This window comes from Rana temporaria, chromosome 5 (genome assembly GCF_905171775.1).
Source record: "Rana temporaria chromosome 5, aRanTem1.1, whole genome shotgun sequence".
NCBI lineage: Eukaryota > Metazoa > Chordata > Amphibia > Anura > Ranidae > Rana > Rana temporaria.
Genome location: NC_053493.1, coordinates 235,901,437 through 235,916,937, shown reverse-complemented (window position 1 = coordinate 235,916,937; position 15,501 = coordinate 235,901,437). Strand labels below are relative to the sequence as shown.

Below are 15,501 nucleotides of genomic sequence, written 5' to 3'. Positions count from 1 at the left end.
TTTATGTTGCTCAGATGTGATATTGGTCAGATATTATATAGCGCTTTCTCATTGCTAAAGTCAAAAACATCATTGCTATGAAATCTCTGAAGCTTTTATCATATTTTGTAGTAATATGTATTTTTACACCTACTAGCTTGCAGACATTCCTTCTGGATGGCAACTCTCTCCAAACGCTGCCTTTAGATCTGGGGAAACTGAGCCAGCTCGGCTATTTGGGCCTCTCATTCAATGAATTCACAGAAATCCCAGAGGTACTGGAGAAAATGCAATCCATTGACAAACTGTGCATGCCGGGAAATTCTCTGCAGGTGTTAAACCTGAAGATCCTCAAACAGCTTCCTCACATCAAACACGTGGATTTAAGGTAAAGGCTGTATGTAGCTTTTTGGTCTTGCACTGTCCAACTTTGTTCTGAATCCCTTATGTATGTTGCTGCCAAGCTCTGCATTTAACAGTCACCCCTTAGGAAATACCCGCATGTCCTCGGGCTGAAGTTGTTATACCAGGATGATTGCTGCACCCGCAAGCATCATCCCAGTATCAAGAATTTCAGTCAGCAATGGGCTTTCTTGTAGAAGTGATCCAAGTGGCTATACAGCTGCACAATCAATTTTACAGGGTGAAGAAGGGAGCCCACTCCTCCATCCTCAGTCTGCCTTTACCAGGCTTGGGGGTGAAGCAGTTAAACTATTTTTTTTTTCTCGTGACAGATAAAGAAAAATAAATGCGGACATACTACAAAATGTGCACTGCAAGCTTTACGACCCTTTTTTTTATTTATTTTTTATCGTTTTTTGGTATTGATTTTAAAACTCCTCCCTAGATCATGGTACTCTCCAGAAAATTTTGATAATTGTGAAGTGTGATGGCTAGGGATTTTTCTGCAGCCCAGTACTTGTGTAGAAATCCACTTCCACAGCATTCATGACAGTTTCCTTGGATGAGCCATGTGCTATGTAGCTTTAAGGGCTACTTATTAACCAAACTCTCCAAAGCTGTAAAAACCTTCCTTGATACAAATAAGTCAAAGCTTTCAGTGTAATAAGCCGTATACCCTGTTTATACAACAGGTTTTGCTAGAAACCAGAACCAGGTCTTCTAGAAAAATCACAAAGTTGCTACATGGGAACTGTCCTATATACAGTCTTGCTCCCAAAATGTCAACTTCTAAAGTGGTTCTAAATTTATCAAGAGGAAATATAAAGTCAACATTATCCTTGCTGGAATGATAAGTAAATGGGAGGACAGTACCAGTTGCACTTCTGTAAAATATACAGACAAGAGGTATGCAAAGATTCTCATTGAAAGCCGTTTGTTGTAGGAAATAGTCATCTTACGAAAAATAAAATTATTAAAAGTCAGTGGCTACAAATATTGCAGCTGCTGATATTTAATAAATGGACACTTACCTGTCCAGGGAGCCCACAATGTCAGCACTGCAGCCAATCTTCAGATCGGTTGTCAGGTGAAGCCATTGCTGTTAAAGTGGAGGTCCAACCAAATGTTTTTTTTTTTTTTTTTTTAAAGCCAGCAGCAACAAATACTGCAGCTGCTGACTTTTAAAAAATGTGAGACTTGCCTGTTCAGCGCCCCTGCAATGTCGGCAGCCGCCATCCTCTGTGAGGGAATCAGGAAGTAAAACGTTGCGGCTCCACTGTCCGGTTCCCTACTGCGCATGCGCTAGTGGTGTCTTGGATAGATGCAGGTATCTGCACCCCCTCCCCCCTGAAAGGTGCCAAATGGTGGGGGGTTGGGTTCCGAAAAGCGGAAGTTCCATTTTTGGGTGGAACTCCACGTTAAGGGAACCTGGCAATGAAGCCTTTTGGCTTCACAGCCGGTTCCCTACTGTGCATGCGCTTTCTAATTGGCTTGGCGGTGGAATGAGGAGGAGGGCCCAAGCTTTGCTCTGTTGCCCCCCCCCCCCCCCCCCCGGAAAACGGGGGAAAACAAATCCTGCAAGTGAAAGACATAATGAGCTAGTATAGCATACTAGCTCATTATGTGGCACTTACCTGAAATCTAAGCCCGTAAAGTGCTCCTCGTTCATCATGTCGCCTCGCAGATTCTTGCAGTTTTCACCGCTTCTTTGCTGTGATTGGCCAGAACGGCGATAATGTCACTCCCGCGCATGTGTGCGGGAAGGAAGATCCCTGCGCATGCGGCATTAACCCAAATAATGCCATTCAGAAAAACGCCGCGCTCAGTGCGCATGCGCCATAGACATCGGTGCCTGTCATTATTGTAAATATCTTCTAAACCCTGCAGGTTTAGGAGATATTTCCAGCACCTACAGGTAGGCCTTAATCTAGGCTTACCTGTAGGTGCAAGTTGTGTGGTTGGGTTTACAACCACTTTAATTAGAAAACCCAAGGCCCCAAACATTCCACACTGCAGAAACATGCTGCTTGTAGCCTGCGTGTTGTACATTTTAGTCAATGACATTACACAACAAGAAAACTGGTTTCCTTCCAAAAGGAACTATTTATGGCAAAGCACTTCCTGTGCTTTTGTTTACAAAACCCATATCCCGTAAGACTAGTTTGAGCGCTTTAAAGACATTTTTGCAATATTCCTTACTTGTAAGTTTAAACCCTCATTACTCTAATATGTTTACCTTGTGCTACTAAAGTCCATTATCGTTTGACTAGGGGGATGTTAATTTGCCACATTTTCCAACTTACAATGAACTGTACCCATAGCAGTTTGATTGCAATTGATGTTCTTTTAATGGAAAAAGTATTTGATCCCCTGCTGATTTTGTATGTTTGTCAACTGACCAATAAATGATCGGTCTATAAATTTAATGGTAGGTGAGAGACAGAATAACAACAAAAATTCAGAAAACATGAAGCTTTGGGAGTGTTTTTCTGCTAAGGGGACAGGACAACTTCACTGCATCAAAGGAGACGATGGATGGGGCCATGTACAATATATTTTTTTCAGTGTTGGACAAATAAACTAAAACTAAACAAAGTTATTTACAAATAAAGTAAAGTGTTTTTTTTCAATTTTGCCATTTTTTTTCCAGTGTTATAAGTGTAAATATACGTAAAATGTGTATAAATAATAATGAACAAGACAAAAAACAGAAAAAACGTTCAACGATTCGTTAATAAAATAGAAAAAAATCGCCAGGAAAATTACAATTGCATGGAGGAGGAGAATACAGAGGAACATTTAATTGGAGAATTTTTTTTAACGTGTCAAGGTTGCTTTAAAGGGGTTGTAAACCCTCAAGGTTTTTCACCTTAATGCAAAACCTCCTGTGATGCAGCAGCCCCCCTTTTACTTACCTGAACCCGGTCTTTCCAGCGACTGGGACGAGCACATTAGCTCCAGCCGGTGTCTTGGGTCCTGATTGGATAGATTGATGGAAGCGCAGCCATTGGCCCCCCCCCCCCCCCCCGTCAATCAAGTCCAATGATGCGGGGGTTGGGGCCAAGTCCTGCTGTCTCTGTCAATAGATGCAGCAGCAGGACATGGGAGCACGCCTGCACGAGCGGCTCTTTAACCAGGCACTCGAGAAGAGGTGGAGCCAGGAGTGCTAAGGGACCCCAGAGGAGGAGGATTGGGTCCACAAAAAAAAACCTTTAACACTCATCTGCAGATCGAAGTTGGTCCCTTTTGATCTGTAGATGAAAAACACATAGTTACAAATGATAAAATGTTTTAATGTAACTTTCTGTATTCCATTTGAGCAATGTTGAACATTTTTTTTGATGGCTCTTGCTACCGGCGACCTCTGTGTACTCGGCAATGCAGTTAGAGCCGTATTGCCAGGTACTGGGACAGGGAAGGAACAGAGCAAAAGGACTAGACGTGCTAGAATACGGCTTTGTGTAGGTGTAGAATAATGTTTTTGGATGTGTCTAGTACGCCCAGAGTCAGAAATTGGTTAACATACACTGCCTTGAAAAGTATTCATACCCCTTGGAATTTTTTTTCTCAATTTGTCATGTTACAAAACATAAATGTATTGGGATTTTATGTGATGGACCAACACAAAGTGGCACAGAATTATGAAGTGGAAGGAAAATGATAAATGGTTTTCTACATTTTTTTAAACAAATGTGAAAAGTATGGTGTGCTTTTTTATTTAATCCCCTTAAGTCAATACTTTGTAGAAACACCTTTCGCTTCAATTAGAGCTGCAAGTCTTTTTAGGGGTCTCTACCAGCTTTGCACATCTAGAGTAAAATTTGCCTATTCTTTGCAAAATCACTCAAGCTCTGTCAGATTGGATGAAGAGCATCTGAACAGCAATTTTCAAGTCTTGCCACAGATTCTCAATTGGATTTAGGTCTGGACTTTTGGGCCATTGTAACACATGAATATGCTTTGATCCAAACCAGTGGTCTCCAAACTGCGGCCTGGGGGGCAGATTTTCTTCCCTTTTATCTGACCCACTGGGCAATACTCTTCCCACTGATACACTATTCTTCCAACTGACATTAACAATGGGGCACCATTTCTCCAATTGACACCAACAATGGAGTGCTATTCTTGATACCAACGATGGGACACTATTCCTCCAACTCATACCAAATGTGGTGATGTTTACTCCCACTGATGCCAAGAAAAATTCCACTTCCGCTGTCCAGTCTGGCCACCCTAAAGTCTAATGGACAAATCAACTGGCCCTTTGTTCAGAAAGTTTGGAGACCCCTGATCTAAATAATTCCATGGCTTGTCGCAAACTGCCAGCAGGACGATTTATGTCTGTCTTTCAACGATGGCTTTCTTCTTGCCACTCTTCCATAATGGCCAGATTTGTGGAGTGCACGACTAATAGTTGTCCTGTGGACAGGTTCTCTCACCTGAGCTGTGGATCTCTGCAGCTCCTCCAGAGTTACCATGGGCCTCTTGGCTGATTCTCTGATGCGCTCCTTGCCCGGCCTATCAGCTTAGATGGACGGCCATGTCTTGGTAGGTCTGTAGTTGTACCATACGCTTTCCATTTTTAGATGGATTTGAACAGTGCTCTGTGAGATGTTCGAAGCTTGGGATTTTTTTTAATAACCTAACCCTGCTTTAAACTTCTCCACAACTTTACCCCTGACCCGTCTTGTGTATTCTTTGGCCTTTATGATGCTGTTTGTTCATTAAGGTTCTCTAACAAACCTCTGAGGGCTTTACAGAACAGCTGCATTTATATGGAGATTAAATGACACACATGTGGAGTCTATTAGGTGACTTCTGAAGGCAATTGGTCCCACTAGATCTTGGGCATATCAGAGTAAAGGGGACTGAATACAAATGCACACCACACTTTTGATAGTTATTTGTTTATTTGTTTTACTTCCACTTCACAATTGGGTGCCACTTGTGATCTAAAAATATATACATATATAAAATCCATTTGTTTTTGGTTGTACCATGACAAAATGTGGCAATCTTCAGTGGTATGAATGCTTTTTCAAGACACTGTATGATTTATAAAGATTGTGCAGCTTGAACGCATTCAAGATGTGAATTTCTATTGGCCTGTGTGCATTTTGTTTTATGAACTTTTGAGACCTGTGTTGACTGCTCCTTGCATGGATTGCAAAGTTCAGGCTCCAGAATTGGGCCCCTTTCACACGGATGGATAGAATGGTGCTTTTAGCTGCAGATTTTCTAGTTTTCTACTGCAGCTAAAAGCACACAATGCTTTCCTATGGCCCCATTCACACACAGCGTTTAGCTGCGGTTTGGTGTGAATAAAAATAATAGAATTCAATGCGTCCAGGAGCGATTTAGCACAGCTATATGCACATATCCGCAGGTAATCGCAGTCTTTTGTGTCAACGGATAGCAGCGTGATAAAAAAAAGAACAGGAAGCACATCATCAAAAAATGGGTTGCTATGGGAATGGCTACCGCAGCTAAACGCGGGCCGCAGGTAATTGCAATGTACAAATGCAGCTAATCGCAGTGCCTGGAGCCTTGAATTTCACAGAACATTTACATGCTTTTAACTGCGGCAAAACAGCCATCCGTGTGAAAGGCGCCTTAAAGGGACCCCTCCTTATTGGAAAGCTTCAGCTGCAATATGAGCCCAGTTCTTCAGCGTTGGGTTAACTTCTGATTGCAGTAAAGCACACTACAGCTGAGTCAACAAAACACAATAGCAAACCAATAGAATGTTTACTTCAAGGCCAATGGTTATTTTTTTCCCACAGATAGAAGGTATACTGAATTCCTTTGTTGATGTCATGCATGCCATAATCTGACAGTAGTTTGACCTTAATTAGTCACAAATCTTGCTTGTATGACAATATGAGGTCACATTTTTTGCCAACAAGACTGGTTTACCTATTTTGCAATAAACTTTCTTTTGGCCCTGAAAACTAAAAATATTAACACGATTGCATGTTTGTAACTCTAGGCTTAATGCTGTCCGACGTTTAGTGGCAGATGATGTAGACTTCCTGCTTAACATTACCCAGTTGGATCTGAGAGATAACAACGTGACAGAGCTTGATGTGACTATGCTAAGTAACTTGGAGGTCTTGCACTGTGAAAGAAACCACCTTACATCACTCAAAATTAGTGGCTATTATTTGAAGGCTCTCTATGCATCATCCAATGGTAAGTTGCACTGTCTTCTACTTCTATAAAAGCATTTTAATTGTGCAGAACAGGACACAGGCTGAGAATTTTATAGACCCTGGGTTATATATAGGCTTGTACCTTCAGGTGATTGGACACTGGTAAGGTATTTGAAGATGCCCACTTCCAGGACTTCCCCAGTTTAAAGTTTTTTTTTTTTGTTTTTTTTTTTTGCTAGTGTCTTAAGGTGATGGTGACTTCTACATTACAGAGAAATCACTCTTGGCGTAATTATTTTACCTTCATATTCTTTAATTGGCTCTTCGGTCAACTCCTCGCTGTCTTTAAAAAACAATGGAAGCAGAGCATCTGCATCGGTGCAGCTTTGGTAAAACCTTGCGAGCTGTACCCAGACATGCAGTGGGGATGGCCTGTAATGTATGTTCGGGCACTGCATTGGCTTATCTCGCATTCTGACTTATCCATTCTATCAATGGACTTCTGTTGAAAAGGATCTGCGCCACAATGATTGAAATTCTGTGGGTGGATCTGTTGTCTGGAGCTCGGTGGGTGGAGTCGCGATGTCAGTAGACTCCCCGCCCTCCTCTACACTCCCCTTGTCAACATGCATTTTTTCCCTGTGTATTCCTTACACTAAATTCTGCTATAATAACTAACATCCAGTCAAAATCCAGAAAAGTAACCACATGACTACAGAAAAGGGGTGGGAATTAAAACATAATGCCTGTCTCCAGGCTAGTGCATGAGATATGAGAGCTGTCGGCGGATAGGGCGGTCCCCGCACACAGTGCAGGGACCGCCCTGTCTCAGCTCCGCTCTGCCCTATGGGGAACCTGATGCAGACGGACGGAAGGGTTTTCTTCCGTCCGAAAACCGGATCCTGACGGACGCGAGCGGATGCTCCATCCGCTAACGGACGCGATCCCATAGGGATGTATGTATCCATTAACGGACTTGTAATACACGGACGAGCGGAGCGGACGTCTGAAAGGGGCCTTAGTCCGTTTTTATTTCACTGAACAATAAGAGGATTGCTCAGAGCGGGATTAACTTTGTGGCATAACTGGGTGCAGATGATAGGAAATCTTATACTGTACATTGTGACATAAAAACACTTTAAGAGTGATTTCACATCTAAAGGTAGTACTGTTTACTGTGAACAGTATTTTACTGTGAACAGTATTTTACTGTGGGACATCTTTTATGTTGAACTGATTTATTCTGCACATTGATATATTTATGCAGTTGCACATTCATTTTAAAGTGGTGCTACACGCTTTTTTCTTTTTTTATGCTGATTTGGATTTGTTGGACTACCTTTTATGTGCAAGCCGCCATACATACTTGTATATATATATTTCTTCCTGTACCAGTGACAAATGCAATTTAAAACATAAAGTTTGAGTTGGGCTTTAAGTACTGTGGCACTGCAAGGTTGTATTGTATGAAGAGGGACCCTTTCATCTTAACCGGTTAACGACTGCACATATATGTCAGCAGAATGGCATGGCTGGGCAGAGTAACGTATATTTACGTTACTTTTAAATTTCCGCTGTGCGCACGCCCCTGCCGCAAGCTCCGTGGCCAAGCCCACGGGATTAGCGGACTCTATGTCCCACGATCGGGTCACAGAGCTGCAGAACAGGGAGAGGCAAGTGTAAACAAGCCTCTTCCCGTTCTGCCTAGTGACACTGTCACTGATCGTCTGCTCCCTCATCAGGAGCAGCGATCAGTGACGTGTCACTCGTAGCCATGCCCCCTAACAGTTAGAATCGCTCCCTAGGACACTTAACCCCTTCAGCGCCATAGAGTGGTTAACCCCTTCACTGCCAGTGTCACTTTCACAGTAATCGGGGTATTTTTTATAGCACTGCTCGCTGTAAAAATTACAATGGTTCCAAAAATGTGTCAAAAGTGTCCGATTTGTCCGCCATAAAGTTGCAGTCACAATAAAAATCGCAGATCGGCCGCCATTACTAGTAAAAAAAATGCTTAAAACTACCCCTATTTTGTAGTTGAGCAAACCAATCAATATACACTTATTGCGATTTTATTTTTTAACAAAAATATGTAGAATACGTATCGGCCTAAACTGTGGAAATTATTATTTTTTATTTTTTAAATTGACTTTTTGGGGATATTATAGCAAAAAGTAAAGAATATTGCATTTTTCAAAATTGTCGCTCTAATTTTTGTTTATAGCGCAAAAAATAAAAACCGCAGAGGTGATCAAATATCACCACAAGAAAGCTCTATTTGTGGGGAAAAAAGGACATCAATTTTGTTTGGGAGCCACGCCGCACGACCGCGCAATTGTCCGTTAAAGAAATGCAATGTGCCGAATCACAAAAAAATCGTAAAAGTCCTCTGGTCTTTGGCCAGCCAAATGGTCCGGGGCTTAAAGCGGGGGTTCACCCTTAGAGGGCACTTTTTCCCCTTAGATTCCTGCTCGTTTTCTCTAGGGGAATCGGCTATTTGTTTTAAAATATGTGCAGTACTTACCCGTTTACGAGATGCATCCTCTCCGTCGCTTCCGGGTATGGGCTGCGGGAATGAGTGTTCCTTCTTGATTGACAGTCTTCCGAGAGGCTTCCGACGGTCGCATCCATCGCGTCACGATTTTCCGAAAGAAGCCGAACGTCGGTGCGCAGGCGCAGTATAGAGCCGCACCGACGTTTGGCTTCTTTCGGCTACGAGTGACGCGATGGATGCGACCGTCGGAAGCCTCTCGGAAGACTGTCAATCAAGAAGGAACGCCCGCTCCCGAAGACCCATACCCGGAAGCGACGGAAGAAGATGCATCTCGAAAACGGGTAAGTACTGCTCATATTTTAATACAAATAGCCGATTCCCCTAGACCGAACGAGCAGGAATCTAAGGGGAGAAAAAAAAAAATTTAATAAATGGGTGAACTCCCGCTTTAAGCGGTTAATTTTCTAATATTTTAGAAAGCTCTACATATCTTGTAAATTGCTAACAATATTGTGGCACTGTATGTAAAAGTCAACCGTTTTACTCTAAAACCATTCAGTCAAGGGAGAACTACTACACTAAATCTACAACATTTGTTGTCATTTCTTTTTTTTTTTTTTGTGATATTTTGTTGCTTTTATTTCATGTGCTTTTGATTTGATTTGCATGTGAACCTCATTGAGAGGTAAAGTGGTTCTAAAGCCTTAAGGTTTTTCACCTTAATGCAGGGTTTGACAAAATCCTGGGGCGCCCGGTCGCAATTGCGACTAGAATTAGCGACCTGGTGCCCGGGGAAGCTTAGGCCTGCAGAAAAGGGCGCAAAGCCGTGGGCTCAATTCCCGGTCGGGGCGGCTCGGCGCGATCGCGGGGCGGGGGAGATGGGGGCGCACGGAGACGCAGGATATTTCATCCTGTGTCTCCGTGCACCCCCACCTCGCGATCGCGGCTTTGCGGCCTTCTGCACGCCTAAGCTTCCTTCTGTGATCTGGCGCCATCTTGTGGTGGCCGTTGGCATGACCAACCAGCAATTCTAATGGAGCTTCCCCAGTGTTTTTTTTTACTACCATCTCCTTCCCTCCAATTAGAGCCCCCAAACATTATATATATTTTTTATTCTTACACCCTAGAGAATAAAATGGCGGTCATTGCAATACTTTTTGTGTCACACCGTATTTGCGCAGAGGTCTTACAAGCGCACTTTTTTTGGGAAAAAATACACTTTTTTTAATTAAAAAATAAGACAACAGTGACGTGTTTTTTTTTTTTTTTATATTGTGAAAGATAATGTTACGCCGAGTAAGTTGATACCCAACATGTCACACTTCAAAATTGCGTCCGCTCGTGGCGACAAACTTTTACCCTTTAAAATCTCCAAAGGCGACGTTTAAAAAATTCTACAGGTTGCATGTTTTGAGTTACAGAGGAGGTCTAGGGATAGAATGATTGCTCTCGCTCTACCAATCGCGGCGATACCTCACATATGCAGTTTGAATACGGTTTACACATGCGGGGCGCTTCTGCGCGCGAGCTCGGCGGGACGGGGCGCTTTTTCTGGCTCCTAACTTTTTTAGCTGGCTCCTAGATTCCAAGCAAATTTGTCAAACCCTGCCTTAATGCATAGAATGCATCCACAAAATCTTTGTGCTGTGGCTTCAGCTGCTTTCTCTCTCCTCGTTGGATAGATTAATAGCAGCAGGTGCCATTGGCTCCCGCTGCTGTCAGTTAAATCCGGTGACGCGGAGGTTGAGTCCCACTGTCTGTGTCAATGGACACAGCAGCAGGACTCTGGAGCGAGTCCGCGCAGGTGCGCCAGCAGGGGACCCCAAAGAGGATTGGGGCTGCTCTGTGCAATAGTTTTGCACAGAGCAGGTGAGTATAGGCATGTATTTTTTTTTTTTTTTTTTTTAATTAAAAAAAAAAAAAAAAAAAAAAGGTTTACAACCACTTTAAGTATGCAGTCAAAAATGGTGTGGCATGCTGTGCATATACATGAAAACCTTGGTATCACCATGTGCATCTCTTGTAATCAAGTAATTATAATTTTCTTTTTTTTTATATGGAATAATATTTTTGAAAGGGTAACTTCAGGCTTTTTAGAAAATGTGTTCATTGGCCCCTATTTTTAAAGCATTATGTTTCATATAGAGTATCACTTTTGCAAAGATGCTTGAACGAGGAACCCTTTTTGTGGACTGGGCAAACGGGGAATGTTTTCCTTTCAGTTTTTCCAATAATAGCAGATGCAAGTAGCATTTTACACATTCATTTGATTACTATAATGCTGTGTCTTTTTTTTTTTTTAGAACTCATCCACTTGGATGTGTATCCAGATCCTTGTAATTTGGCCCTTATGGATATCTCCAGGTATGGTTCCTTAAAATGAAACCACTTTTTTGGCTTGCTTGTTACACCCTTTGTGCTATAAAGGAGGCCTCCTACACTTGATGTACTTTGATAGAATTAACACTGATGTCATTTCTTTGGATCTTCCTCTATTATAACTCAACCAGTCTAGAGTCCTTATGTCAGCAAGACTAGAACAGGGTCCAACGCCCTGCTCTGGACGTGTGAACGCTGAGGAATAGTCTGCTACTGGATTGTGGGGAAGTGCCCCTGCCAGGGGAGTGGAGAATCTGATAGCTAAAACAGTTTCTCCTCTCAGAAACATGCAATTAAACCTTGTAGTGCTGGTGTAATCCCACTGCAAACCAGACATTAAGGATATGTTACTATGACTGGATCCAAGAAAGCTGTTACAGAAGTGCAACAGTTGCCCATAGCAAGTTTAATCTTTCCAGTGAAGCAATAATTAAGTTGCTACAGGTAAGTTTCCAGGTTTTGCTTCCAATTAAAAAATAAATAAATTCTAAGGCAGGCCATATATTATGCACTTCTATTGTCGTCGTCTATAAGTTGAAGGAATGCAAATTGCTAGCTTCCCCTATCGACACAGTCAGTTTTGATGGGGGAATCCCTCCCACAGCACTATTGTGTTCGGCTGACTGGGAGCCTTTCCCACCAGTAGAATACAGTAATTACTGCTGACAGCAATTGAGCCCGAAAAAAAAACCCAGACAGGCTGGTTGTACTGAAGTTGATCAATATATTGGCTTCAGTGCAACCAGCCTGCACATAGAAGGATCAAAATTCAGCAGGAACTGGCTGCATTACTATCCGTCTATGGTGGCTTAAATCTCCTTGGGGGCCCCATTGCAGGAAAAGGTCAGATTCAGCACATTGTGTAAGATTATCACTAGCTTGTTGCTGGTTTCTTCTTTTTTTGTCAGTGCTTTTTACTCTGAGGAATTTTTGATTACTGTAAATTAATCTTTAGCTGGTAATATGATTGAAGTGTATTTAAAGGCCATGCATCAAAATGCTAAGCTTGTGTAGGTGTTTTTGTTTGTTGTTTTACAACACTTGCTGAGAATGAGTAATAACCATCTGAGTAATTCCATTAGCGTTTTATAAAAAAAAAATAAAAAATTATTCAAAGCGGTTGTATACCCCGCGTGCACATTTTTACCTACAGATAAGCCTATAAGGCTTACCTGTAGGTAAAGTTAATATATCCTAAACCGTATGGTTTAGGAGATATTCACCTTGCATACAGCTGCTGACATCAGCCACGCATGCGCTCTGAAGGTCCGGCTGATTCTGCCATCGCGTCTTCGGCCACTCACAGTGCCAGAGCTGCGAACCCGGAAGAAACGCAGAGGGAACATGTTGGCTCCCTCAGCTGTGACCAGGAGGCGATGCAGGTGCTTTGTTCTAAGGTATTTCATAATGAGCTAATGGGCGCTTTAACAATAGCTAATAAGTTCATTATAGTAATGTACAGAGGTGTACTTAAAGGGTCACTAAAGGAAAAAAATGTTTTGCTGAAATGACTGTTTACAGGGTATAGAGACATAATAGTTAACTGATTCATTTTAAAAATGATTAAAAATAGATTAAATTCTATCATATAATGTGCCTCTAGTTTCACTTTCGGTTTTAAACTGGTTTCATGTTTATGTGAAGTAAAGAGACCCACAGAACAAAAACAAACAAATCCAGGGCAGTGTTTTGTTTTTAAAATGAATCCGATTGGTTCTGAGGAGTTTTAGACACACAGTAATGACAGCTTAGACCACCGTGAAAAGCTCCCAGTACTGTGGTTATAAGGAGCCAGACAAGCAGGAAGTGTGGAGATCAGAGCAGAATTACAGCAACTTCAAAGCAAAAACGAACAATAAGGACATGAAACCAGTACTGCAGTAAGGTAAAGGAAGCTATTTAGCTAAAAAAAAAATTCCTTTAGTGATCCTTTAATATATGGCTTTTATCATGATGCCCAGAAATGAAATAAATATTTAATTGACTAAAACCAATTAAAGTGTCACTTAAAGGAGACGTGCAATAAAATGAAAAAATACCCCCCCTTACACACTTATCAGTATATTTCATTACACTGACAAAGTACAGAAACTGCAGTCAAATTCTTCTGTCTTCCAGAACCGCATGCAGCCATTTGTGGTTTTTAATTGTGAAAGTTGCGAATAATGCACCAATAAACTAAGTTAAGGTAGTGGCTTTCCATTTCGGGAGTTTGAGTTCATTTCAACATTTAGCAGAATGTGGGTGGTTGGAAAGGGTTTAAAGGGTCACTAAAGGAATTTTTTTTTTTTAGCTAAATAGCTTCCTTTACCTTACTGCAGTACTGGTTTCATGTCCTCATTGTTCGTTTTTGCTTTGAAGTAGCTGTAATTATGCTGTGATCTCCACACTTCCTGGTTGCCTGTTTCCTTATAACCATGGTACTGGGAGATTTTCACGGTGGTCTAAGCTGTCATTACTGTGTGTCTAAAACTCCTCAGAACCAATCGGATTCATTTTAAAAACAAAACACTGCCCTGGATTTGTTTGTTTTTGTTCTGTGAGTCTTCCCGACTCACCTCTCACCCGGAACTTCATGTATGTACATTTAAAACCGACAGTGAAACTAGAGGCACATTATATGATAGATTAAATTCAATTTTTAATCATTTTTAAAAGGAATCAGTCAACTTTTATGTCTCTATACCCAATAAACAGTCATTTCAGCTAAAAAATGTTTTTCCTTTAGTGACCCTTTAAAGAGAATATTATTATTATTTTTTTTTATTGCAGAACACTGCATTATGAACACTATCGGGGCCCTTAAGTCCATGCTTTGGTGTAACCTATGATAAATCATGCCTTTTGTTGCAAACCAAAGAACAAAGTGTGTTGTGGTGCTATTAAATTTGAATGACCTCCTTATTGCATCTAGTGCATTTGTGGTTTACATGGGTGAGATGTGCAAGGAAAAAAATGGCGCAGGTACTGTTTTCTCGGCATTGATGTTTACCAGTCTGTTCAAAATGAATAGGTTGCCTAACAAGGCATGAAAACACTTGAGTTAAAGTAGCTCATAATATAGAGGAGCCCTCGGTCCAAAATGTAAATGCCACTTTAATATTTAATGTAGGGGTGTTGAGAAGTTTTACTGAAAAGTTTTAAATGATATGTTTTTTCAGGTATCTGATAGAAATTGTGCTAAGAGGGCAACCATGCAGTTTCTTATTGTGTGACATTGCTTTTGATTGCCAACTCTTCCATTTTTCAACCAGTATGTTAGTGTTCAAAAAATACACATGCAATTTTTTGTAACTTATGTTCTTTTTACAGCTGTAAATACTGTTCTCTTATAACCCCCTTTGTTTTCTACAGAAATTGCATAGATTGCCTGCCTGAGTGGGTTAGCGAGAGTAAAAATCTTGAGGTGCTGGATGTCAGTCACAATCTCCTGACTTCACTTCCTGCAAGGTGAGTTCTTCCTAGCTGACAGTGTTTCTGTATGTCAGGGGTTTCCAAACTATGGCCCTTCAGTGGTTTAGGAACTACAATTCCCATCATGCCTAGTCAATGTCTGTGAATGTCAGTTTCACAATGCCTCATGGGATGTGTCGTTTCACAACAGCTGGAGGGCAGTAGTTTGGAGATGCCTGCTGTAGGTTATCAAGCACTGGTATTCTTTTGTTTTAATCATTGTTCTACCTTGGATTAAGAACAGCCCTATATTGGTTGTTTTGAAAGAGAAATTCAAACAGTACAATATTAAATGTGGTTAGTTACAGGTTTCATTTTTTCGCATGTACCATATACATTTGAAATTAAGCCAATGCCAGTTTGTTGTGACAGTCCTTTTAATTCCCCAATTGGATGTCCTGTCTGTCGGGAAAAGGTTTGTAGCTTTCACCAATTTTTCAGCAGGTTTGTAGCACTTCTACAGCTCACAAAAACCTGGTTATGTAAGGGTAATTCTTCCTATCAGATTTAAAAATCGAATCAATTGATTTATCCTGGTTTGAGGAAAAAGTTGAACACGTTTTGTGGAAATATGTTCCCCTTGTTAACAAGTAACTGTCATTAATTTTTTATTTTGTGAGATTATGCAGAAGAGCTTAAAGT

At 41.3% G+C, this 15,501-nt stretch overlaps 1 protein-coding gene across 2 annotated transcripts in view; it reads left to right on the top strand.

Annotated features, from left to right (window-relative positions):
* PHLPP1 (PH domain and leucine rich repeat protein phosphatase 1) overlaps positions 1-15,501 on the top strand; it is a 190,022-nt gene that overhangs the window by 110,473 nt on the left and 64,048 nt on the right. For both annotated transcript variants that reach the window (XM_040353600.1, XM_040353599.1), the window contains 4 exons: positions 137-367; positions 6,371-6,573; positions 11,331-11,391; positions 14,761-14,856. In XM_040353600.1, coding sequence (XP_040209534.1) covers positions 137-367; positions 6,371-6,573; positions 11,331-11,391; positions 14,761-14,856 — 591 coding nt within the window. The remainder of the gene's footprint in view (positions 1-136; positions 368-6,370; positions 6,574-11,330; positions 11,392-14,760; positions 14,857-15,501) is intronic.